Below are 25,979 nucleotides of genomic sequence, written 5' to 3'. Positions count from 1 at the left end.
TCCAGACATGAAACAATCACAGCCAGCTAACACCTCCCAACAAAGGATTCCCCCAGGCAGGAATGCTAATCAAGGCAACTGATTGCTAGATTCACACTTGCCTCCAACAGACCAGAGTTCTTTCTCCCACCCTGAACATCCCACAGATATATAAACCCCACTTGCCTAGTTTCCAACAGACCTCACAACCTCTGAGGATGCCTGCCATAGATGTGGGTGAAACTTCAGGAGAGGATGCTTCTGGAACATGGCCATACAACCTGGAAAACTCACAGCAACCAATGATTCCACAACACGTCTTCAGATCTCTCTGCCAAAGTGTGCTGGTGCCTCACCAAACCACAAATCCCAGGATTCCATAGCCCTAAGCCGTGGCCGTCCAAGTGATGCCAAACTGCATTAATCCTACAGTGTAGGGATGCACTCCATGGACTGTAATCCTCCCCGCTGTACACTCAAGAGATGCTACGTTCCGGAATAAACCCAACTCCCAGCTGTGCTAAGTCATACAGTCCCTTCCAAATGTGCGTGTATTTAACCCAAAGGAGGGAAGTAAAGCCAGCCAGAAAAGGAAAGGAGGAGGAGGAGGAGGAGGGGTCTGCTTATTGGGGAAAAGCAGCGCAAGAGGGGGGAAGAGGGGAGGCGGAGGAAGCGGCTGCGCTCCCATTCGCATCAATGCGGTAGATGATCCCTTTCCCCAGCGCGTTCAAGGAAGTCTGAGGCAATTCGTCCAGTCAGTCGACAGCCCCGCAGCCAGCCAGTCTGGGCTGCTCCCTCCAAGGGGCTCTGTCCAAGCGGGGACCGGGCTGCTTTCCCTCCTTTTGGGGGGAGTTAGGGCACACTTTCGGGCTGGAGGGGGTGTTCGGAGGAGGGAGAAGTTCGTGCGTGGCTGGAACTGGGCTTCGCGTGTGTCGAGGAGTTTGCCTGGCTCGAGTTTGGCTCTGTTGATGTTTGAGGGCTTTTGTGCAGCTTGAGGAGTTCGCCTGCTCTTTGAAGGAGTTCCTGGGACGGGAGTTTGTGTCTGCTTATGTGTGTTGCTGTGTGGGGAAGCCGTGTAGCGTTGGAGGCGCTTGAGGAGGAGTCCGTGTCGGGGTGTGTGTGTGTGTTCTTGCGGGGTTGCTCTCCCCAATGCTTTGCGAGTAAGGACCCCAAAAGGAGAGCGGGGCAAAGCGTTTGCCTAGAAGCGTCTCCTGAGGGGAGAGTTCTTTCCTTTTTTGGATTTGGAGCGGGAGTGGAGGGCTTTCTTTTGGGCTCGAGTGAAGCCCAGGTTATCTTAAGCTTGTGTCTTTGTGGGGTTTTCTTTTGGATCATTGAAGGAGTTTCTGGGACTAGAGTTTGTGTTTGTGTGTGAGTTGCTGTGTGAGGATGAGCTTGTGTGTTTATGGGGTTTTCTTTTGGATCAGTGAAGAAGTTTCTGGGACTGGAGTTTGTGTTTGTGTGTGAGTTGCTGTGTGAGGAAGTCGTGTGGCGTTGAAGGCGCTTGAGGAGGAAGTTGTAGTTTCCAATGCTTTTCAAGGAAAGCGGGGCAAGGCGTTTGCCTGGAAGCATCTCCCTTTGGGTTTCCCTCCCTTCTCCTGAGAGCGTCCTTTCCCTTCCTTGTTAGGATTTAGAGAGAAGGCTCTTTCTTTTGGGCTCTCCTGTGAAGCCCTCTTTTTCTTGAGGAGCTTGTGTGTCTGTGGGGTTTTCTTTTGGGTCATTGAAGGAGGTCCTGGGACTGGAGTTTGTGTGCGTGTTGCTGTGTGAGGAAGTCGGTGTGGCGTTGGAGGAGGTGTCAATCCCCAATGCGTTGCGAGGAGAGCGGGGCAAGGCGTTTGCCTGGAAGCATCTCCCTTCGGGCCTCTCTCCCTTCTCCTGAGGGGAGAGCCCTTTCCCTTCCTTTTTAGGATTCAGAGCAGGGAGGGGCTCTTTTATTCGGCTCTCCAGTGAAGCTCCGTTTGTCTTGAGGAGGTTATGTGTATTCTTTGGGGTCTTTGAAGGAGATCCTGGGACTGTGAGGAAGTTTTGTGGCGTTGGAAGCGCTTGCGGAGATTTCTTGCGAGGCAAGCGTCACGTCACCCTTTGGGTTTCTCCTGAGAGAAGAGTCCTTTCCCTTCCCTTTGGGGCTTCCTTTGGGGATTTAAAGCAGGCTCCCTCTTTCCTTTGGGCTCCCCAGTTGTTGTTGCGGAGCCTGTGCGTGCTTGTGCTCGGTTCTCCCGTTCTTTTCCCTCCTCCTCCTCCTCCGCCATGGGCTTCGAGCTGGACCGCTTCAGCGGGGAGGTGGACCCGGACCTGAAGTGCCAGCTGTGCCGCAAAGTGCTGGAGGACCCGCTGACCACGCCGTGCGGCCACGTCTTCTGCGCGGGCTGCGTGCTGCCCTTCGTGGTGGCCCGGGGCAGCTGCCCGTCGCAGTGCCGCCGCGTCTCGCCCAAGGAGCTCAACCACGTCCTGCCGCTCAAGAGCCTCATCCTCAAGCTGGACATCAAGTGCGCGCACCGGGCGCGGGGCTGCACGCAGGCCGTGCCCCTCCAGCAGCTGGCGCGCCACGCCGAGAGCTGCCCCTTCGCCCCGGCGCCCTGCCGGCACCGCGGTTGCGAGGAGGTGCTCGACCGCCAGGCCCTGGAGGGCCACATGCGCGACGCCTGCCCCTGGCGCCCCGCCGGGCTCTGCCGCCAGGGCTGCGGGCTGGCGCTCACCCGCCGCGAGCGCGACGCCCCCGGCGCCCACGCCTGCCTGCCGGCCCTGCAGGCCCACGCCGCCGCCCTCCGCGCCCAGCTGGCCGGCCTCGAGAAGGAGCTCAAGAAGGAGGCGCTGCGGGCCGGGAAGCGCGAGAAGGCCCTCCTCGCCCAGCTCGCCGCCGCCCAGCTCGAGCTCCAGACCACCGCCCTGCGCTACCAGAAGAAGTTCACCCAGTACAGCGCCCGCCTCGAGGCCCTCGCCGCCCGCAGCCTCGCCCACGCCGCCCGCGCCGGAAAGGTGAAGCACACGCACATACACGCGGGAAGGAGGGAGGGAGGGAGCCCACCTTCCCATCTCTCGCCCGCCTGGCTGGCCTGCCTTCTCTCCCTCGCTTCCCTTCCCTCTCTTTTCCCTTCCTTCCTTATTTACCATTTTTATATCCCGCCTTTCCCAACCCCTGGGGGGGGGGGGGCTCAAGGCGTTTTACAAAAGGCCCACATAGTGCCTACAGAGTAAAACATAAGTTGCATTAAGATTAAAATAAAGGTAAAGGTTTCCCCTGACGTTAAGTCCAGTCGTGACCGACTCTGGGGGTTGGTGCTCATCTCCATTTCTAAGCCGAAGAGCCGGCATTGTCCATAGACATCTCCAGGTCATGTGGCCAGCATGACTGCATGGAGCGCCGTTACCTTCCCGCTGGAGCGGTACCTATTGATCTACTCACATTTGCATGTTTTCGAACTGCTAGGTTGGCAGGAGCTGGGGCTAACAGCGGGCGCTCATTCCGCTCCTGGGATTTGAACCTGGGACCTTTTGGTCCGCAAGTTCAGCAGCTCAGTGCTTTAACACACTGTGCCACCAGGGTCCCTAAGATTAAAATAAGCATATATAAAAACATTTAAATGCAATCCAATGTTAAGACGCAGCATCCACAAGCATGGTCTAAGGCTGATCCAAGGTCAAGTGCACAATTTTCACATAAACTTATTGCACAACTATTTCTCAAAAGCTTGCTCCCAAAGCTAGGTTTAAACTCTCTTTTTGAAAACCAGGAGGGAGGGGGCTGACCTGACATTGCTTGGGAGGGAATTCCACAACCAAGGGGCCATCACTGATAAGGCCCTATCTCTCGTCCCCACCAACCGCGCTTGCGACGGACGTGGGATCGAGAGCAGGGCCTCCCCAGATGATCTCAGACACTGAGGTGTTTCGTAGGGGGAGATACCTTCGGACAGGTAGACTGGGCTGGAACCGTTTCCTCCCTCCCTTCCATAATCATCATCATCATCATCATCATACACTTTATTTATATTCCACTTTATTCCTCCAAGGAGATTCAGAGCGGATTACAGTTTAAATATATAAGGCAAACATTCAATGTGTTTTTACACAATGAACTACAACATAAAATACACAGAGAAAGGTAAAGGCCTTCCCCTTTCCCTCTCCGGCATCTGGAGGCGATGCTCAACTCCAGCCATGGGGAGATACTCTTGTTTGGCATGTCTGCATAGAGCATCCTTTTTACTTGCCCACCGAAGTGGCACCCATTGACCCACCCGCACTCCATGCCCCGAACTGCTAGGCAGGTAGAAGCTAGGGCTGACAGTCAGGAGCCCACCCCCGACTTCCGGCTCCGAACCGCTAACCCTACAGTCAGCAGATTTCCTGCAGCAGGTTTCCTTTCTTCCCTCCCTCCCTCTTTCTCTCTATCCGCCATCTTTATTTCTCCCCGAAGGGACTCCCGGCAGCAAACAAAATAGCAAAGCCCCGCATAGAGACAATACATAAATCTAAAATGATAAAACGATAGAATTACAATCACCCACATACATAATTACCATGTAAAACATTAAAATTCATAAAATGCAGTCATAGCTGCAGATAAAAACCAGCTGTTTCGATTGACACAGCCCAGTGCTGATGTGATGCCCACAGTACGTCCTCGTACTAATCCTTCAAAACCTATGAAGCATCAAGGCTTGCTTTAAAAGCCATGTTTTTAGACTAGATCAAAAAGCTTGAAGGGTGTGGGCTAACCTAATCTCTCTAGGGAGGGCATTCCAGAGCCAGAGTGCCACCACCGAGAAGGCCCACTCTCTCGTCCCCACCAACCGTATTTGAGCTGGTGGTGGGACCGAGAGAAGGGCCTTCCCAGCAGATCTCGATAGCCTCACTGGTTCATAAAAGGAGATGTGTTCTCCAAGATACATTGGACCCAAAGCATGTAGGGCTTTATAGGTAATCACCTGCACTTTGAATTGGACCTGAAAACTTGTTGGGAGCCAGTGGAACTGCTTTAGGAGAGGCATGGTATGCTCTCTAAAGCTTGCCCGGTTAGTAATCTGGCTGCCGACCTTTGCACATCCTTCCCTCCTTTCTTCCCATCTCTGCCCTTTCCTCTTACACTCCTTCCTTCCCTCACTCTCACTCCATCCCTCTCCCCTCCCTGCCTCTCTCCCTCCCCTATTCCTTCCTCCTTTCCTCCCTTCTTCCATCCCTCTCCTTTCCATCTTCCCTTATTCTTCCTTCTCAACTCCGTCCTTCCTTCCCTTCTTCCTCTCATGCTTTTTTATTTCTCATCTCACTCTCTATGTAATAATAAGAACAACTTTATTTTTATACCCCACCACCATCTCTCCAAAGGGACTTGGGGCAGCTTGCATGCGGGACTAGGACAAAAGAATGCAGGAAGATTACCAACTAAAATGCAGTTAAAAACATAGTAACATAACAGACCAATTAAGCAAATTTAGACAGCAGGTTATAAAACATTGATTAAAATGTGTCAAAGCAAACCTAATGAACCAGTAACCAGAAATATGGTGGGGATGATCAGAATTGGAGAGGGCTGGGTATGGGTTTGTGAAAAAAGCCAGGACTGGGGTAAAGTGCTGAGTACAATCTATCAGTCAATTAGGGCTGGATGTTGATGAGCATCATCGAATGCACACTGGACCATCCAGGTTTTGAGGTCCCTGCAGAAGGTGGACAGAGTGGGGGCTAGCCTAATCTCCCTGGGGAAGGGAGTTCCAGAGCCAGGGGGCTATCACCAAGAAGGCCCTCTCCCACCTCCCCACCAACCATTCTTGTGATGGAGGCAGGAATGAGAGGAAGGCCTCCCCGGTAGATCTTAAGGCCCGTGCTGGTTCATAGGAGAAAATGCAGTTGCAAAGATAGGCAGGACCCAAACCATTTAGGGCTTTGTAGGTGATAACTTGCACTTTGAATTGGGACCGGAAATTTACGGGTAGTCAGTGGAGCTGCCTTAATAGGGGCATTGTCTGCTCCCTATAATTAGCTCCAGTTAGCAACCTGGCTACCGAACTTTGCAACAGTTGCTATTTTTGGGCCATCCTCAAAGGCAGCCCTATGTAGAGTGTAATGCAGTAATCCAGTCATGATGTAACTAAGGCGTGGACTACTGAGGTCAAGTCAGGCTTCTCAAGGTATGATCGCAGCTGGTGCACAAGTTTTAACTATCCAAAAGCTCTCCCAGCTACCGCCGACACCTGAGCATCAAGCATCAGCACTGAGTACAGGAGGACTCCCAGACTGCGGATCTGTGTCCTCGGGGGGGGAGTTTAACCCCATCGAGCACAGGTTGCCACCCTATACCCCAATTGACTCCGCGACTGACCAGGAGGACGTCTGTCTTGTCTGGATTAAGCTTCAATTTGTTAGCCCTCATCCAGTCCATCACAGTAAAAGAGTAATAGAGTTGAATGTTATCTACATAGAGATGGCACTGAACTCCAAAACTCCGGATGACCTCACTCAGCGGTTTCATGTAGATGTTAAAAAGCATGGGAGATAGAATGGAACCTTGCAGGACCCCACAGGTCAATGGCTAGGGGTCTGAGCAGGTGTCCCCCATCTTCACCAACTGGATATGATTCTCCAAGAAGGAGCGGAGCCACTGCAAAGCAGTGCCCCCAAGACCAATTCTGGAGAGCCACCCCAGAAGGATACCATGGCCAATGGTATCGAAGAAGTACTTTTCCTCTCTCCCTCCCTTCTCTCCCTCCCTTCTTCTTACCCCCATGCCTCTTGCTTCTTTTTCACTCCTACCTCTCTCCCTCTTTTTCCTTCCTTCCTCTCCCTTCTTCCCCTCCCTTCCTGCCTTTCTATCTCTCCCTTATTCTTCCTTCTCCCTTCTCATCTCCCTCCTTCCTACCTCTCTTCCTCTCATCCTCCCTTCTTCCCCCTCCCTTCCTGCCTTTCTATCTCTCCCTTATTCTTTCTTCTCATCTCCCCTCTTTCCCTCTTCTTCTCACCCTTCCTTCTTTCTCATCTTACTCTGTATGTACTTCATTCCCTCTCTCCTTCCCATCTCCCTCCCTCCTTCATTTCTTTACTCTCGCCTCCCCTCCCTCCTTTCTTCTCATCTCAATTCTGTATTTCATTCCCTCCTTCCTTCCCATCTCACTCCCGCCTTCCTATTCTATTCTTCCTTCCTTCCCTCTTTTCATCTCTCTTCCTCCTTACTTTCCTTCCCCACTGCCTCCTTTCCTCCCTTCCCCTCTCCCTCTCCTTTTTCTTCCTTTCTTCCTCTCTCTCCTCTCTTTTCTCTCCTCTCTTCATCTCTCTTCCTCTCCATCCCATTCTTCCCTCACAGCCCATCCCACTCACCTTCCTCACTTGAGGGAAGGTGACAAAGTGCCTTGTGACTTCTTAAAGACCACAGTGATTTCTAGTGGTGTGCTGAAATCATATCAAACTGCTACCTGCAGTGTGTAATGGGGGTTTCACCCTAAGGGGAAAAAAGAGCCTTGTGGCATCTTAAAGGAGACACTAGTTTTAGCAGTGTCTGCTTTAAGCAAGGCAGTGGTTTGAACTGCTCATTGAATGCTGAGATTGTAGTTTGTCAAGAGTTCTAAAACTCCTTGATGGAGTGCTCTAATGCTGCAATACATTAGACTTTCTAACTGGCGAGTCTCAGTATTCACCCCACACAACAAATCCCAGAACTTTATAGACTGGGGTGTGACAGCTGAGGTGGCATCAAACTGCTGTCTGTACTTTGTAATGCAGATTGCACCATAAAACAGCAAATCAAAAACTTCAGGCATTGGATGATGAGGTGCCATTTAGTTTACAAAAGTTAGTCTGATGTTTCAGTAATATAACATCTTGAGCACAGAATCATCCACCACACCAATATTCAGGAAAAAAAATGCCACAGTACAGCTAAATTCTCAGCAAATATGCATGAGATTGTGTTGTAAAACCTACTTGTATTCAAGATGCAGCAAAGACAAGGCTTTCAAGCATGCTACTCTGGTAGGATTTGTGAGATATTGGTGTTTTTTGGGAAGAATGTGTCACATTTACTAAACTGTTTGCTCTTTTTCCTTCTTTTGGCCCTTCCTTAGTCTGTTCTAAAAAATATCATAAACACTCGGCTACAGGATGCATTTGTTCCTTTCCTGCAACTCCCATATTGGATTCCTACAGGACAAATGCTTTCTAGAGTTTGGGCTTCTCAGAATGCGCCACACCTTCACTTTAGAGATTTGGCACAGATGTTTTGGTGAGAGGAAATATTGTTTTTGGAGGGGGCAGGCAGCCCACACCCAAGTGCTACACTCCTATGCATCCTGTGATGAAAGAGCAAAGTCTGGGTGTGCATATGCACTGGGAAGAGTAAAAAGTTAGAATGAGCAGATGGGACAGGGGGTTGTTTATCCCCCCTTTTTCTTTATTAGTAAATATTTGGGAGCATACATATCACCCCTCTTTCCTTTGAAAGCTGTTTCTCTCCTCCTTTGAAAGCTGTTTCCACATCCCCTTGTCTTTTCCCTTTGCTTGCAGGCATGTCTGTCAGCTGGGGCTTCAGCCAGCTGGAGGGCTCAGCATGAAGGGCAAATATTTACAGCTAAGCTCCTCAGCACTAAGGAGAAATAGGACCTGCCTTGGAAAGGAGAAATACAAGAGGGAGGAAGGAGAGAGTGTCAGCAAAACTTAAGAGGGCTGGTTCTGAGTTCCCATGTTCAAAGGCACTGTATATTTCAAAACAACAGGAGAATGTTTCTCTGTAGAGTTTATGCAGTGCGATATTTGCTTGCCTCTTATTTCCTTTTAAACACAGATACCTCATTTCCCTCTAAAATTGTTGTTATTCTAAATCTGACACTTTCTCCATTACTGTGAGTTTGATGAGTTTAATGTCTTGACTAGAGTTTGGTTGCAGAGAGAGACTCAAATGGATCAAATTCACTTAAGAAGTTGATTAAGTTTCATGTTTTTCTGGTTGCTTTCAAGATGATTTTGGTAGGTTAGGTTTATGTATGTTGTAGCACTTTTTCATTTGTGAATCAACTAGATTTCCCAACATAATTTTTATAATGTCATCAGGACTGAAGCACAGGTTTCTTTAACAGAAGAAAAATCCAGGTCATAGTTTATTTTCCAGATCTCCCCTATTTCTGCCCCCCAAAAAGAGGACTTTGATATCCCACAACTGGGATTTTAAAGACCTAAGCAAATTGAGAGGTTGAATGCCTGAAATCTGCTACTAAGAGGCAGAATCACTGACTAAAGAGTTGCTAATATTTGGTCTTGCAAAATATGGTTATTCAGTACATTTCATTAATTCTGGAATTGGTTAAAGTTGGTAGGAGTTCATGAGCATCAGTAGTTCTTGGTGCACAGATCATATCAATCTATAGATTGAGTTGAATAAGTTTTTACCACATAGTCTGTAGACCTGTTCTGTTTACAAGAACCAATCAGTATGTCACAAAGACAAAGCCAGATCTTGGGAAAATTGCTCATTTGGACTTGCAACGTATAGAATTATTCAGCTGGAATACTAACTAATAGGTTCTGGAAGTTTTAGTGCAAAAAGAATACAGCTTTTGTAAGAACACAGAAGGCGTAATACTGGGTAAGACTGGAGGCCCATGGAGCAGCCTACCATCCTGCTTCCCACAACAGCCAGACAAATGCCCTCAGAAAAAGCTAGACATGAAAGCTTTGTAATCTCACATTATTGGTGTCCAACAAGTGACATTCAATGGCATAAGGTTTCTGGTTTTACTGGTGGTTCTGCATAACTATTATGAGTAATTGCCCTTGATAAGCCAACATTCAAAAGATCAGGATGAGGAATGTGATGAGTATTCCAGAAGATTTGCATGCAAATGCTTGCAAGCAGGACAGAGGCGATTATGACCTTACTTGGTCCTGTGAGTTGCTCCCATTCTTATTGCTCCAGGAACCAGCAATCACACTAAGGAAGGAAAGAAAGAGATGTCCACACATGCTACAAGGGCCCCGAAAAACCATCCTTCCCCTCCAGGAATGTTAGGACACTCTTTATTAAAGCTCGGAAAGTTTTCTATGGCATACCCTCCCTGCTTCTCCAGTCTCAGAAGTAAAGTCTGGCCTTAGAGGCAAGTGAAGTGGAGATAATGGAGGTGAGCATGTTGAAGGCAACTTCCAAATGACAATGTCAATCTGCAGTTACTATTTTTCTTGTATACAAGAACAAACATGATCAAAAGCTTCTCTCCAAGTTTCTTTAATGAAAATTTTCACACTCCAGAAATGTTTACATCAATTTTACTTAGGCTTTTTAAAAATAATGAACTTTGGTTTTTCAGTGAAAACCATGGTTTTTTTTGTTATTGTTCAAAATACATTTTTGTGAAAATTCCTTTATGACAAATTTCATCTCAATATCCCACAAACTGAAAAAAGTTGTCCCAATGTCCCACAAAGTAGCTGATAGTTTTTCCAATATCCTATTGAGAGTTCTTTTCTAATCAATAATGAGGAAACTGGTATGCAATTTTATCCTTACTTCAGAAGGCTTGATGAGCAGAAAATGCTTTCAACAAATCACTCCTTTCAGGGACCATTCTAGGATGCTCTTTAGTTGAGTTGGGATCTGTCGCCCTGATGTAGATTGCTTCCCCATACATTGGTCATCATCAACGTATTGTCATCATTTTATATCCCACCTCTTTCCCAATAATGAATGATAGAATCATAGAATGAAATTTAGAGTGTCCTACAACTTATTAAAAACAGTATCAATAAGAAAATATAAATGTACAAGTTATTTAAAAATAGACTAGTTGTAAAGTTGTAAAGGCCAAAACATCTGGGGATCCACAGGTTGAGAACCATGGCTTAGACAAATGCAGGTAGAGGGCTAGAAATTAACAGGATGTCATACTAGTTGGGTCATCTTCAGGTAAATGTTAGAATACAATGCCCATGGTGCCATCTCACCATACAACCAAGTAAAATGGTTATAGTGTCAATGGCTGTTGTAAACCAACTGTATAGCCCACCTTCAGTTTCAGACAAGATCCTGGGGGTTGTAAGGCCAAATGTATTTTCCAGTTGCTCATTCATGAGCAAGAGAGTATGTAGGCTATGGAGGAGGGATGTGATCTTACAAGCAGTTTGCCAATCTACTTCAAAAGTTTGATGTGGCCCAAACGAGCTGTCATAATCTGCATTCAGTCCCGTGTTGATTTTCTCAACTTTTAATCTGTAGAATTCCACAGCTAATAGTTGTGATTTTATTGTTCTTTGCCCTTTTTGCAGCTGCTTATCTCATTCTGTAACTGAAGTTGATGTGTAACATCACTTCTGCCTGAACTACAACCTGAATGGTAGCTTTTTTTTCATGTAATACTTCATTGCTGACTTCAACTGTTCAGAGAAAACATCTTTTTCTGAAATTATCCCTCTTTTATGACCTAGAAATGCTGAGTTTGGTGTCTGTATGCCAGTGACAGATTGGTCTGTTTCTACCTTTGTTGTAGCACAGAGCGCTGAGGTCGGCTTCACCAGTGATGATGAAATATACATAGGCTGTCATGTCCTTTTTGTAGTTATGCATGTATGCACTTCCTTTATGCAACATTCTGTAGCTTAGGAACCACAAGAGTTGGATCAAATGTTTTTCAGCAACAATCAAACTTATTTTCATGGAATGTGTTTGTATTACACTTCAGTAATGATGGTGGATAAAGCTCATCCATACTAGTGTACTGACTTCCTTTGCCTGAGGGTCAGTCATTACATTTCCTTCCCAGATATATTCAATATCTGGGTACCTGCGAGAGTGTGATAGATGCCCATATACACTTTCTTTGCTTTTCCTATGAATTGAGCACAGTATGACCCTTGTATCCATGAGGAGTGCATCCACAAACTACGTGTGGATATACGAAACTGTGGATACTAGCAAACTACTGAAATGAAAGACTTCTGACCCAAGAATATCATAGAGCCATGATGGAGGATCTTGAAAATGCCTGTAGAGGACATATTTGTAGTGTGTAGATAAATGAAAACACTGGTAAAATTCTTGTGGATATGGGGGTCATTCTGTGCTTGACATTTTTGACATCTGGTTTTTGAATTCCCAGTTACTAGGGAAGCAAGTTCTGTACAACCCACAATATGTTTTCATGAGTGTCCAGACACAGAATGATCTCATTACTGGAGTATGTAATGTCTGAATCAACGTTTTTGCTGTTCAGCCGTGGTGTTATTAGATTACTCTACTGGGTGCTTCAGTTTCTTTTCTTTCTTTTTGAAAAAATGTCTCCCATAGTGCCTGCACTATGCAATGTGTGTAGCAATGTTTTCATCAGATTTATGGACACAGCTGGTTAACATGACTGTTTGTTTTCAGCCTGTCCACAAAAAGGCTGTTATGCACTTTTCAGAGAAAGGCAGCGTGTAATCTGCAGAAAGCCAAAAGGTGTCATGTCGCCACAAAACTGTGGTGTAGTGCTCAATCAATTACATGTCTTTCATAGCCTTTTGGGCAACTTTCCAAAGTTAATAGTTTCAGCCAGAAGAAATCCAGTCAGAAAATATACATCTTTGTGCAGTAGAGAATGGTGAAGGAAGACCAGCACAAGAATTGTCCTTCTAGGTGGCTGGTTTATGTCTGTAGACTGTGTGTGGGGAAAGAGGGGATGGCATTCTTCCAGTATTTTAATCCTCGGATTATTTAATCAGGCAGCGATGTCAACATAGTTATGTGCAGTAAAGGGCAAAGGATCTGAGCCAGTGGTGGGCAGACTCCACTAGGCTCAGGGGTCTCTTCCAATATGTTCTGGTTAAATGTTGTATATAATGTAAAATAGTCCCATTCAGCTTTGTCAGAGTGGACTCACAACCTTACTGTTTGTTGTGATGACAGTTGCTCATATTTAACATACTTTGCAGTCCATTGCAGTTGCTCAACCAGTGTCAAAACATTCATTGCGCTGTTGAGCTATATAAATAGAAATAATTGGTAAAATTCTTGTACACAAGTTTGTTTGTAATCATGATGATTTGCATGTGTGTTGCTGCTTATTGGTAATCTGTAAGTGAAAAGCATTTATGCCATGTGATTTGATTGAAATATGGAAGTAAAGTAAATCAGAAGAAAATCATAATGTGCTCTTTTGTTGAAAGAGTCCATTTGGAATACAATGCTGTAATCCAGTTTGGAAACCTAAACAGGAATGGGGAGAATTTTGTAGGTATTTCTTACGTAGTTGAAATTCCATTTAGAAGTCGACAGTCTGAGGACCCTTCCACACAGCCATGTAACCCAGAATATCAAAGCAGATAATCCCACAATATCTGCTTTGAACTGGGTTATCTGAGTCTACACTGCCATATATTCCAGTTCAAAGCAGATAATGTCGGATTTTATTCAGCTGTGTGAAAGAGGCTCAGGCAAATTCAAGCTACAAATTGCTCTTTCTAGCAGGGTAGACATTTATAGCTTCCAGACACAGCTTCTCTAAGGATCTTTGTATTTTCCACCTCCTCAACATTGTGGAGACATGTAGCTTCCAGCTCAAAGGTCATTGTATTACCACGCAGCTATTGAAATGTATAAATGCCTTTTCTCATATACTTTGATCATGGAAGTCCCCAGTGGTACAGTGGGTTAAACCCTTGTGCCGGCAGGACTGATGACTTGAAGGTTGGGTTGCTGGTTCGAATCCAACCTGGGGAGAGCACAGATGAACTCCCTCTATCAGCTCTAGCTCCATGCGGGGACATGAGAGAAGCCTCCCACAAGGATGGCAACATCCTTGCAGATGGCCAATTGTCAAGTTGCTCCTGACACACACACACACAAAAATCATATAATTAGTTCAAGGTTTAGTCAAAAAAGGTTGTTTCACAATCCTGAAAGCCCACCTTGTTGCATATGGTGTTATTTTCAGCTTTGTGCAATGCCATCAGCTTGTACTCTCCTGTCATATCCCATCTGGGAACATTGGTTATTACGGACATGGTATCCTGCTGGCTGAATATGACATATTCAGTGTAAACAGGTAATTCCAGTGTCCTCCAGCAAGTTGAACTGTTATGTTGCCATTTAGTCCTTAGGCCCTACTCTGGCATAGTGATTACTCTGCTTTACCAATTGTGCCACGGTTGTCATTTAAGTTTTAATATCTATTGGTCAGTTTCTAGTACTCATTTTCATGTGTCTATTGTTATTCACACAAATGCTGTGAAAATAGTCTAGTACTTTGTCATATGCAGCCAGTTTGGAGCACAATGCTATTCCCCATCCAAATGTTGGTACTCCAAACTGGATTGTGATGATACAAATGTGTGTTTCCAGAGTAACCCATTATGCTTTTTTCTGGTTGCATTTACTGGTTGAATTTCATTCCAACCACTAGGCATACACCATTTGCCATGTGTTTTCTTTCCCTCTACCCACACACATTGTCTCCATTTACTTGTTCTTCACTTTCTGGAATATGTTCAACATACTTTAACCTTGTGCCCTTTGTGCGTGGGAGACTATGCTTCCCATAACTTCACTGCTATGGTTCATAGAATTAATGAGATACATGAATAGTTCCCAGAATTAATAGTTATAAGTTACATGGAGGGGTCAATAAAAGCTGAGTTGCACATGTGATCAACAAATAAATCTTAAGGAACAAAAACATTTCTTTTAGACAGATTCCCCAACCAGGGATACTCTTTGTTGTACTATGAATCAGTGCTGACAGGAGAAAATGGGAATTTTGGTCCAACACATATGGAGGGCATCAGGTTGTTCAGTCAGTTTTTTTAAATCAAAGATCTGTTGTCCATATATTTTTCATCCATTCTATCTAGCCTAGGAATGATCAACAGCCCAGTAGTTCCAAACTGTTCTAAGGCTTCCTTTTTGTTCATAGATCATGCTCAATTTTGTATGTATAAATGGTGTAAGTCCATCGCTTGCCTTAGGGTTTTCTTGGCAAGATATATTAGTAAGAGATTTGTCATTGCCTTCTTCTGAGACAGAACATTTGACATGCCCAAGGTCACTCATTGGTTTGTTGTGGCTGTATGAGGATTTGAACCCTAGTCCCTCAGAATCCTAGTCGAACACTCAGATCAGTTTATCACACTGTCTTACACTTAAAATGGCTTACAGTATAAGATTAAAATAAACTTATGATATATGGTAGAACAATTTAAAAATGAAATAGGTGATCATATTAAATACTGAAAGCGCAGGGTAAAACACTAGATTTTACATAAAATACATAAAACATTAGATCAAGCTTTGGAACAGTTTTTAAAAAACTCTTCTGTGGTTTTAAGGCCACATCTACACTGTGGTGGTATAGACTCATGTACTTCAGTTCAAAGCAGTTAATCTGCATTCTGAAACTGGATTATCTGGCAGTATAGATCCAGCCTAAGACTGAAGACCTGTTTAAATAAAACAGTATTTGATGGTGGAAAAAAATCACAGAAGAGGTCAAGCTAGCCTCTTATAGTAAGTAATTCCACAGCAGCAACCAAGAGAGTTTTAGTTGGGTAACATCAGCCCTATTTGGCAGAGAAGGCTAAAGACCGTGTAAAACTACAACTCTCATGAATCCATAGCATTGATCCATTATAGTTTAAAGTGGTGTCAAACTGCATTAATTTTACAAGTTCTGATACAGCCTAGGATGATTTTTTCCTACAACCATGCCACCTTACCTGAGGTAGTTGTGGGATATAGAAAAAGGACTCCTCCAAAGTTCTTAAGGTTCAGGGAGACTTGCACAAGGAGAGATGGTCTTTCAGACAGTCTGGATTTAAGGTGTTTAGGTCATGACTAGCATTTGAATTATGATCAGAAATCGTCTGAAAGCCAGTGAATCTGTTTCAACAGTACTGATCCATGTTCCCTATAACCATGATCTTATGACATGATAAACCAATGGAGCCATGTATCTTCTGTACAGTCATCTACCATGAGAACCCTAGCAAATGGTATGCTAATCCAGCCTGTCCAATTGTTAGTGCTTGCTGTGGAAAAACTAAAACTACATGGCTGCATTCTGTGGTCTGTTTAATGTGTTGACCGAATGAGAGTGCTTTCTCTTCTCAATTTCCCCCTTCTTCCAATAAACTAACAAAACAACCCCAAAACAAACCCTTGATTCTTCCTCTGGTTTGTTGGGAGAAAAGCCAGCCATAGAAGAGAAAGTATCTGTGTTTAAACAACACGATCAACAGACCACTGAACAAATTTCTGTGGGTTTTTTCAAGCCATTTCCATTGCAAGTGGTAGAATTCATCATTCTGTTGTTCATAAGCAATGAGAATGGCTCCTGTGGCTAATTCGTCAGACAACCTTGGCAACCTTGAAGCTGAACCTAACATCTGTGAATCAGTACGCTAGCCTGTTCTGGCTAGGCTGGCTGAAAATGAGCTAAGTTACATTATTTCCTAATAAAGTAAGAAGTTTAACACTCCCATGTTTGGAAAGGAAGTAGGAGGTAGTTCCAAAATCCTCAGCTGGGAACTGATGCAGTTTCTAAAATTAAATTTAAGAGTTTGACTTGGTTGCAATGAGATGGACATGCCAAAGGAATTGGATTTGTTGCAGAATTGGGTGATCTGAGCCTGGTGGGACTCGGTAAGTCATTTGCAATGAAACACATTATAAAGACAATGATTAGAGTGATAGTGCATGACCTTTGGTGAGGGGATGAAGCTGATTGGGCACCCCCTCATCCTCTTGCTTGGAGATATACAACCTGTTGGCCATATGTGGGTCCCCTCCCCAGACATACTTTTGTGGCCTTTGGTACCTCCAGAATCCTCAGGCTAACCTTTTTCTGTCCAAAAGAATTGCTGTTCTTAAAACCCTCCAGTTGCAACATAGAACCTTTAAAATAAATTGCAAGGCTCCCTGTTGAACTTAAAAATATCTTTTTAACAGTGGACCTCTGGTAGCTTGGATGTTTCACAATATCCCACCCAGCTCTGAGAGAATATGCTCTAAATATGGTTCCATTGTGACCTAGACCTGGAAACTGATGAAAGGGCTTCCATATTCAAACTTCACTTCAGTGGCTTGTAGGCACAGCACTATTATGTTTAGGCACAACAACTTGTGAAAGCCCCCCTCCCATTATCCCAACTGTCATTGCTAGGGCTTCTAGTGGGAGAGAGTAACAAGTAGCATTGCTGCTTTTGTTATTGTTATGTGCCTTCCAGTTTCCAACTTACAGTGATTTTATCACAGGGTTTTCTTGGCAAGATTTTTTAAAAAGGGGTTTGCCTTTGCCTACATCTGAGAATGAGAGCCTAAGACATTGTTAAGGTCACCAAGTGAATTACCATGACGATCACTGGAGTTGTATTCCAATGCTTGAACCACTGCAACACCTGGCCCGCTATCAGCCAGCCACAATCTGCTCCACCACTTCCAACTTCTTTTCCTTGTATGTCATGATTTTTAGATTGTAACCCTGATATCAAGGAATTGGCAAATTTAGAATGTTAACTACTCATGTAAAGTTCTATGTGCGCTGATGATGCTATATAAATACATCGATGATGATGATGATGATGATGATAGTAAATGTTTCTAAGAATATCTCTTTCTAGTTCTGCAGAAGAGTTGTTTGAACAGTACAGGAGCATCCCATAGTGTCCTGATTTAGAGCAGTGGTTCCCAAAGTTTAGTTTTCCAGATATTTTAGACTTCAGCACCCAGATTTCCTGACTGTTAGTTCAGCTAGCTATGGCTTCTGGGAGTTGAAGTCCAAAACACCTGGAGGACTACAGTTTGGGGACACCACCTCAAAAGTACATACCATTGGATTATCATCATGGTTCCTGCTTCAGCATTACTCTACTAAAATGGAGATAGTGGATCAGTTGTGGACCATCATAGAGGCCTAGCACCAATTTATTAAATTCTCAGGGAGAATAGTTAAAGATATTTGATTTTAAATTAATATTGCCAAAACATTCACCTTGGAATAATTAATGAAAGAGGAACACTGTTTTATTACTGTTTTGTGTATCCTGCCCCCAAGTCCTTTTTTCTAAAGAAACCATTTGAATTAAAAGTGGTAATGGAAACCTTTTTCTTAAGCTTTAATTACTGTGCAATCTAGTAATTGTTTCTTAATTGTATTGGTTGTATTCTTTCCCCTTCCATAAAGCTATTTTTACAATGATATTCTTGTGTTTCCAATTCTGAACTTATTAGACCTTAAAAATGGTCTCTCAAGACTTGAAAGTTTTTGCCTTGAAATATTATCTGACATCTGGGCTTAGGGATTTCCAAGGAAACCATTTTCACCTTTTTCTCTAGTGCTCTTCTTTCAATAAAGCTGAGCATGCACAAAGACAAGCTGAAAGCAAAACAATGTAGCATCTTATGGGATTGGTTTTGCTTTTACTCCATATTGTGTACAAACAAAGGAGAAATTGACACATAGTAGAAGGGAAACTGTCAAGGACAGAACGCCACAAGGTTCAAGATAACAGAGTTTATTGGATTACAGAACTCAAAAATGCCCGTAAAATACAAGGGCCAGGCAGTATTAGCCTTTAGGAGCAAAAAGGGGCAAGGAAAAACGTTCAAAAGATAAACCGGATTAAACCGGAGTTTAATCCGGGTAAAAACAAACTGCTTGCTTCAGCCTGGGGATAAACAAAACAAAAGCCGAGGAACAAAAGATACAAAAGAATGCAACTAATTGGCAGCAGATTCCTCTCTGCTGCCAACACTGTGCTTAGAGTAACTTGCGTCGCTCCCACACACACAGCAGACAGGATTTCCAACACGAACAGATCAGCCAAGGATTGTAGCAGTAGAGTAGACCCAGTTCCTTTCCGTAGATCAAAGCCAGAAGCAGACGTTTGTAGATTCCAAGTCCAAGAAGGGGGGAAGACAAGCCGTGGTCAGTTCAGTCCGAGTTTTCAAAACAGGAGAAGACGACGGAAGGTCAAGCTAATAAGAGTAAGCACAGGTTTGCACAAACAAATGCCCACACAATTCCTCCCGCCGTCTGACCCTGAATTCCAAAACAACTTACGTCTCAGCACAGGAAAACACACCAGTCTTCAGGAAAGCGTCCCACACAGATCCCAAGCGTTCGTCCAGATTACCTTGCCCAACGCAATTTGCAATTGCTCCCAAGCCCCATTTTATGCCAGTTACAAATCCTCATCACTGTCAGCTGTCCTCCTTAACCCGGGCGTTTCCTCATCACTTTCCTCATCAGAGCTGGAACACCTCTGACTACGCCCCACAGCATCTCCAGCTGTGGATCCCGTCCCATCCCTCCAGCTAAGCCATGGGTCTAATCCTGAAGGTCCCCATTCATCTTCTATCCCATCATGACCAGTGGCACCCAATTCCTCCCTTACCCGAGTCCAATCCATCTCATCCTCCTCCGAGCTAACCAGCCCCTCCTCCATTCTCTCCGTAAACCCCTCAAAAGACTCTTCGTCAGATGGTGCTGCAAAAATGTCTCGCAGTCTTTTTCTTTCTCGCTCCTCGAGAGTATCTGACTCTCGAGGAGTCTTACGCCCACGTCTGTCAGTAACAGAGCCATGAGGCTCAATCATAACAGAAACTGATTGGTCTTATCTATGATTAGGATGGGGAAATAACATACCGTATGTTGATTCTTTGATCTTAATTGATTATGAAAACTGGACATGGAAAATAACTTCTTCAAATACTTGAGTGCATTCATAACTTTTTTCACTCGTCAGCTACTTAGCTACATAGCTTCCTAAGTTATGTACCTAAAATATCTCTCAGCCCAAGCTCCCATAACTCCCAGCCAGTTCAACTTGAGGGCTGATGGGCATATTGTTTATTATCAACTCAGTATGAAATTAAAGTTAAAATCTGAGGAAGTAGTAATTTAGGTAGAAATAAGTAATACAATGAGAAACAGGAATGAAGAAAGCAATGTAAGCAGGTCTCAAATTTAACAAAATTGCACCAGTTATCATCATCCCCCTATATGAAAGTCTTGAGATTATTTTGCCGTTGTACTTCTTTTATTTTCAAAATCAGTAAACCTCATTTGGAATGGGACTGGAGGAACACAAGACACAAAACAATTTTTATAATCTCCAATATTGATGAGAGATTAGAAAATGAGAGAAATTTTCCAAGTCGCCCAGGAAATAAAATGCTTCAACTTAACAAATTGGATCAATTGACTCATCTCATGCAGTAATGCTAACCCTGAGTAGAGTGCATCTTGAACCTTGTTCTTCAGGGTCTGAAGCAGAAGCTGTTACCAGTCCTGATATGTGAAATGTTATTAAGTGGTGATGCAAGAGCCTAGACTTGAATATATATAAAGCATCTTTCTCATTCTGAGTTATGGCCTCTCCCTTTGAGCTGTGGGGAAGTATATTATACCAGCAAGTGTCATTCCTTTATTTGGGAACAATGTGTACAGCAGGCTAAGCTGGATTGATTGAGAGACTCTCACGTTCTCACCTAGTGATGACAAAGTATGCATTTATTTATTATTTTCATATTTAAATACATGTCTGAAGTTAAGACTTATTTCAAACATGCATTACTGTAGGATTTCTGAGGAAGTTTCTGTATATACAGGATTATAGAGTGCCTATTAATAGTTGGTGAACCTAGAGAAAGACGTTATCATATCTGACCCTGGCATTCCCTCTGCTTCACACACCTGATTCTCTGCTAGAGAGGCTATACTACAGTCTCACTTATCCAAGCTAAACGGGCCAGCAGAAGCTTGGATAAGCGAATATCTTGGATTATAAGGAGGGATTAAGGAAAAGCCTATTAAGCATCAAATTAGGTTATGATTTCACAAATTAAGCACAAAAACTTCATGTTATACAACAAATTTGACAGAAAAAGTAGTTCAATATGCAATAATGTTATGTTGTAATTACTGTATTTACAAATTTAGCATCAAAATATCATGATATATTGAACACATTGATTACAAAAATGGCTTGGATTATCCAGAGGCTTGGATAAGCGAGGCTTGGATTAGTGAGACTCTACTGTATTTCCTTTGAACAATCTCCCAGAGCCAGATTCATTTTAGTGGAAAAAATTGAGGATTCACACAGCTTTTATAAATGCGATAGTTGTAAAGGATAGTTCCTGTAAATTTTGAACTCAACACACTTTTTGAAAGAATCTCCAGGATTTAATGAAACTGATGCCCAGATTGTGTGAGTGTGGTTGTTTGTGTCAGTACCTGTGTGGAAGTGTATCAATTAGATCAAACATGAAGAAATACTAAGACAGATATCGTTGTTAACCCTGTTCTGGAAGATTAAAGACTGCCTGAAGGCAATCCTGTGAACATAATTCGAAAGTAAACTACACTGAATACATCAAACTAAGTAGATGTTGTGCTTGTAGAGTCATTAAATGTAAGGATGTTACAGAAAATAATAGCTAGGGAAAGGAATTTGCTCTGCTTGCAAATAGATTAAATTAATAATAATCTCTTTGCAAATGTTGCCCCCGCCCAAAAAAAAGTTGCAGGATCCTGGCTCTCAGTTCTAATACAAACTTTAAACAAACTGGCCAAATAGCTGATCTATCCATAGTACAGCCAGTCCTCCACGTTTGCAGATTTGACATTGGTAGATTTGATTAAAAAGTCATCTCTAGGAATCAGTAGGGCCTCCATTTAGATTTTGTGGTCAACTTCTAGCAGACATTGTCCAAAGAGTCATGTTGGATGACTTGGAAATTCCTAGAGAGATTACCTTTCTAGGATTAGTGCGATTCTATGGGCAGCCTCATGCTGGAAGACCTAGTGATTACTAGAGAGGTGTTCTCCCTGGAAAGAATCTAGCAGGTTTTTCATTTGTCATTTTTTCACTTTCTGTACCCCTAACCCCAGCAAATGGAGGGCTGACTGTAGCTGTGTTGTACCATGGATAGTTCACACTGAAAGTCAATATGGATTCATTGGCTCACTATGTTTGGGACTACCATCTTCCACCAATTGTAACCATGGGTGACTGTTTCCTATCTCCTTGAAAAGCTTTCCTTGCCCACATCCCATAAGGTTACGACCCAATTTGGAATTCCTTTCCCAAGCCATACCAGGAAAGGTGAGAAAGCCATGTTGGCGAACCAAGAAGCCAATTTTATTTTTTAAAAATGCATTTCTGTCTCTCTGACAAACCAGAATCGGATCATAATGGAAGCCCTGAGTTTGTATAGTTTAATATAATTATACACTTTAATATTATTTGTCAAAACATTTCTGTGAAGCACATTTTTCCGAGAAAATTCCATAAATGTAATAAATCTGGTAGGCTAGATGCCAATTGGTTAAAAGGTAAACAACTATTGTCTGGTCTTTGCTGAGTAACCCATCTCCAGTTCTCTGGCATCATAAGGGGCAGCTTTTACAATGTCTTTTTTTCTGAAAGAAATTTCCTAGGACCAAGACACACAATTTAAAAAGGGATACAACCATTTTTCTGGGTTAAACCATGCAAAATCATGTTAGTTTCCCCTTCAATGCAGCTATGATAAATAGGAATTAAGAAGGCATACTGTCAGGAAGTCAATGTTGATGAAGTTGTTCCAGCTTTGTGAATATCTTTGTAATTACATGCTGTATTAACTGCATTACTACTCCCGTACACCAAGGCAAGCTGTTCTGACGATGTCTATTAACCCTATCTAAAATTATTCAATGCTATTGCCCCAATATTTCTTTTAACAGTTGACTTTCAACAAATATTAACAATCATATACTCAAAAACAGTTTCTTTTGGTAATGGGTCATGCAAAACCAACAGTTCTGATTCCAAAATATCACATTTTCTCAGCAGAAAGAATTGCAGGGTAATTTTTAGAAAACCAAGGTAGCTACCGCTTTACCTTAAGTCTGATCTTGTCTTAAAATGTCAAGATCATGAAATCTATGAGCAAGATCTATTCAGGAATACTTGGTAAATTGAATCCCTTCAAATATGACCACTAAAAACATGGTGACTTAAATATATCATGGCTTCATTGGGTCCAACTAGATCAGTGGTTCCAAAATTGGCAAAGAAAGAGCTCAGGGGGAAGAGAACCAACAAAATTTGAAAATATAATATTAAAAGAAGGGAAATATGGGAGGAAGAACTGGGAATGAAAGTAGGAGAAAGAAATTGGGAAAAATATGGAAAGGAAGACATCTTAAAAATTTATCAATTAGAATAAAAGAAAACTTCTACGAGATAATATGGAAGTGGTATTTGGCCCCAATAAAGATACATAATATGGATAAGAGCTGTTCAGAAAAATGTTGGAGGGGTTGTCAAGAAAGGGGGAATGTGGTGGGAATGTAAGTATGTACAGAGTTTTTGGGGAAAGGTCATAGTAGAAATAGAAAGTATCATGAAGAAAAAAATCAATACAAACCCAGTGACTATACTATTATCTATTTATAATACAGATGAATGGAAAGAAAATGAAAAGAATTTGATGACAATGTTGCTAATGGCTGCAAGGTTATTAATAGCAAGAAAATGGAAAGGAGAGGTGGAAATTAAAATAGAAGAGCGGTACAAGGAAATTTGGAAATTAGCAATAAATGATAAATTAACATGTAGTTTAATTGTTAAAAAGGCCTAAGGAACTAAAATGATTTTGAAAGTATATGGAAGAAATTTATCGAAGAAACATTAAGGAGAGAAGATGGGAACCCTCACCAGAAAAAATGAGGTTCTGGTTGGACTATAAAGAAATGGACTCCAGTGATGGGGAGCACAATGGGTAGCACACTGGGGGAAGGAAAAGACTTAATTATATGAATTGTAAAGATTTTTCTTTCCTTTGTAACAAAATGAATAGTAATGTAATAAAAATTTATTATTTAAAAAAAATTTTGTGAAGGTTTTTGAATGTTCATTGAGTTGAATTTTCTTTCTCTGCCTTTTATAGGATGAAGAGACTAAAGCTCTGACTCTTGTTCTTCATCGGGATTCTGGGTCCCTTGGATTTAATATAATTGGTGGCCGGCCATGTATGGTATGTTAATCACGGAATTGTATTTGACTTTACTATTCGTGCTGTAGTTGAGACTGACAGTTGGATGTAGTCCAAAAGTGGGAATTGTATGGCAATCCACATGTTTTGAACTACAGCTCTAGCATTCCTTGTCTTTAACTGTGTGCTGGTGAGGGCTGACAAGAGTTACAGCCCAATAGCATCTGGGTTTCTATTGAATTATCACCTCTGATTTAGCCCACTGATATCTCTTCCTTTTTTATAGTGTAGCTTTTTTAGAACCTAGATTATCCAACTGAATGTCTCAAAAGTGGAGCTTATAACTTATTGCTCTTAGTAACACATTGAATCTTTAAGGTCAGGAAAATTATTATTTCACATTCCTAAGCAGTTCCATGCAATGGTTGTTCATTCCTTTATTAATATATACCCCACCCTTCTATTGTAAGGCAGTACTTAAGTATGCTTATAAAAACACAGCAGTAATCAAATTTGCTACATTCCTGGTCTGCAAAAAGATATAAAATGTAAATAATTGAAGGCAGTGGAAACATCTTTTGTGTTTCAAGGCATCTGCGTGTCCAGATACTAAGAATTTCTCCATTCTCTAGTTAATAAGCCTCAAGATATGGTGATTCTATATTTAAAACAAGAAGATTTTAAGGGGAGTTTTGCTTGGGCCTCCTGTAGAGTTTAAAAACAACAAAATATTTCAGATTAATTCACTGTCATGCTATCCAAGCAAAATCAGACTCCTCCTGCTGCATGGGTAGTACATGAAAGGAAAGAGGTTAATTTTCTTATGTAAAGGTTTCCTTAGTGTGCTAATCTTGTTGGTCACTGCATTTAAATGAAAGCATTTTTGTGTAAGTAACAGAATTTTAATGGCACTTCTGTTTCATCTCTCTGATGATGCTAAAAAGACTCTAAAGATATTTGCTGAATGATCAAAAGCAGCTTTTTAGTATAGCTCATCACTGGTGGTGCTGCAGATGGTAGTTGGCAAGGAAGTCTTTGCAAGAAGTGTAGTCCTGCATGTGTTTTTTTCTGAGAATTAAGTTTGGCTTCTATTAGTAGAGTACTCATGAGTACACATGAGTGCAAGGTAATTGGGTGTTGTTGTTGTTGTTACATGCTACTGAAGTATTATTGACTAGGTTCTCCGTTGTTCAGTTAATTGCTTAGTACATGGTTAACAGTTATGTAAAGGTATATTTCTGGACCAGAATTTTTTTTAAGTTGTTTCCTCCTCACCACAAAAGAGAAGATGGGAGAGTAACAACACCAAGGGAGGGGGAAGAGATGGAGGATGGTGCATACAGTATGGCCCCTGAACCCAACTGAAAGGTTTATTATCTCTAGGAATTTTCTAGATTACTAATTGCTTTCCCAATGTGCTTAGGTTGAGCCACCTGTATTCAATCAGCTGTTTTGGGGCTTTTAAAATGTGCAGGTGCGTCGGGGCAGTCCACACAAGGGGATGGAAAGGAAGTCATGTGTTTTCTATGACTGCAGGGATATACAGATGTGAAAGTGCACATTTTGGGGGCAGAATTGAGTTTTAAGTGCACCTTTTAAACATGTGCCCTCAGTTAGTTTCCTTCAGTTGGAATTAGTAGATGGATTTAAGACACTATCATTTTACTCCATCCGTTTTATTTTTCCATGACCATGCTCAGCCATACTATAGTCTAGTTCTAGACATAATGCCTTGAGGGATATGAGGAGGGATATAAATAGGTGGGCTATTTATTTGTAAATAAATATACATAAAATGATAGGAGATTATGTAACTGATAAGATTTGTAGGCTAAAACAGCAAGGCAATGTTTGCCTGTCCTGGAGCCAAAGGCAATTCCTTCTTATTTATCTGGAACATCTAAAGCATCTCCTAGAATGGCGTGAAGATAAACACCATCCTGTCTGTGGCTGCATTTGGTGTTATCCATTGACATTTGGATGCACTGCATCACCATGGTGCTAGACAACAATGTACTTAGGCATCCATGTGGCACTCAGTGTTTAAATTGTGAGCAATGCCACAACTTTAACC

At 42.7% G+C, this 25,979-nt stretch overlaps 1 protein-coding gene across 2 annotated transcripts in view; it reads left to right on the top strand.

The window, feature by feature from the left end:
- The first annotated feature begins 703 nt into the window (after positions 1–703).
- pdzrn3 (PDZ domain containing ring finger 3) overlaps positions 704–25,979 on the top strand; it is a 233,563-nt gene continuing 208,287 nt past the window's right edge. Inside the window, exons 1-2 of one of the 2 annotated variants that reach the window (XM_062973821.1) lie at positions 704–2,952; positions 23,861–23,947. In XM_062973821.1, coding sequence (XP_062829891.1) covers positions 2,224–2,952; positions 23,861–23,947 — 816 coding nt within the window. In that variant the 5' untranslated portion in view covers positions 704–2,223. The remainder of the gene's footprint in view (positions 2,953–23,860; positions 23,948–25,979) is intronic. The other variant, XM_062973822.1, reaches the window with a different exon arrangement.

The sequence above is a fragment of the Anolis carolinensis genome, chromosome 2 (genome assembly GCF_035594765.1).
Source record: "Anolis carolinensis isolate JA03-04 chromosome 2, rAnoCar3.1.pri, whole genome shotgun sequence".
NCBI classification, from domain to species: domain Eukaryota; kingdom Metazoa; phylum Chordata; class Lepidosauria; order Squamata; family Dactyloidae; genus Anolis; species Anolis carolinensis.
This window is presented reverse-complemented; position numbering and strand designations above follow the sequence as displayed.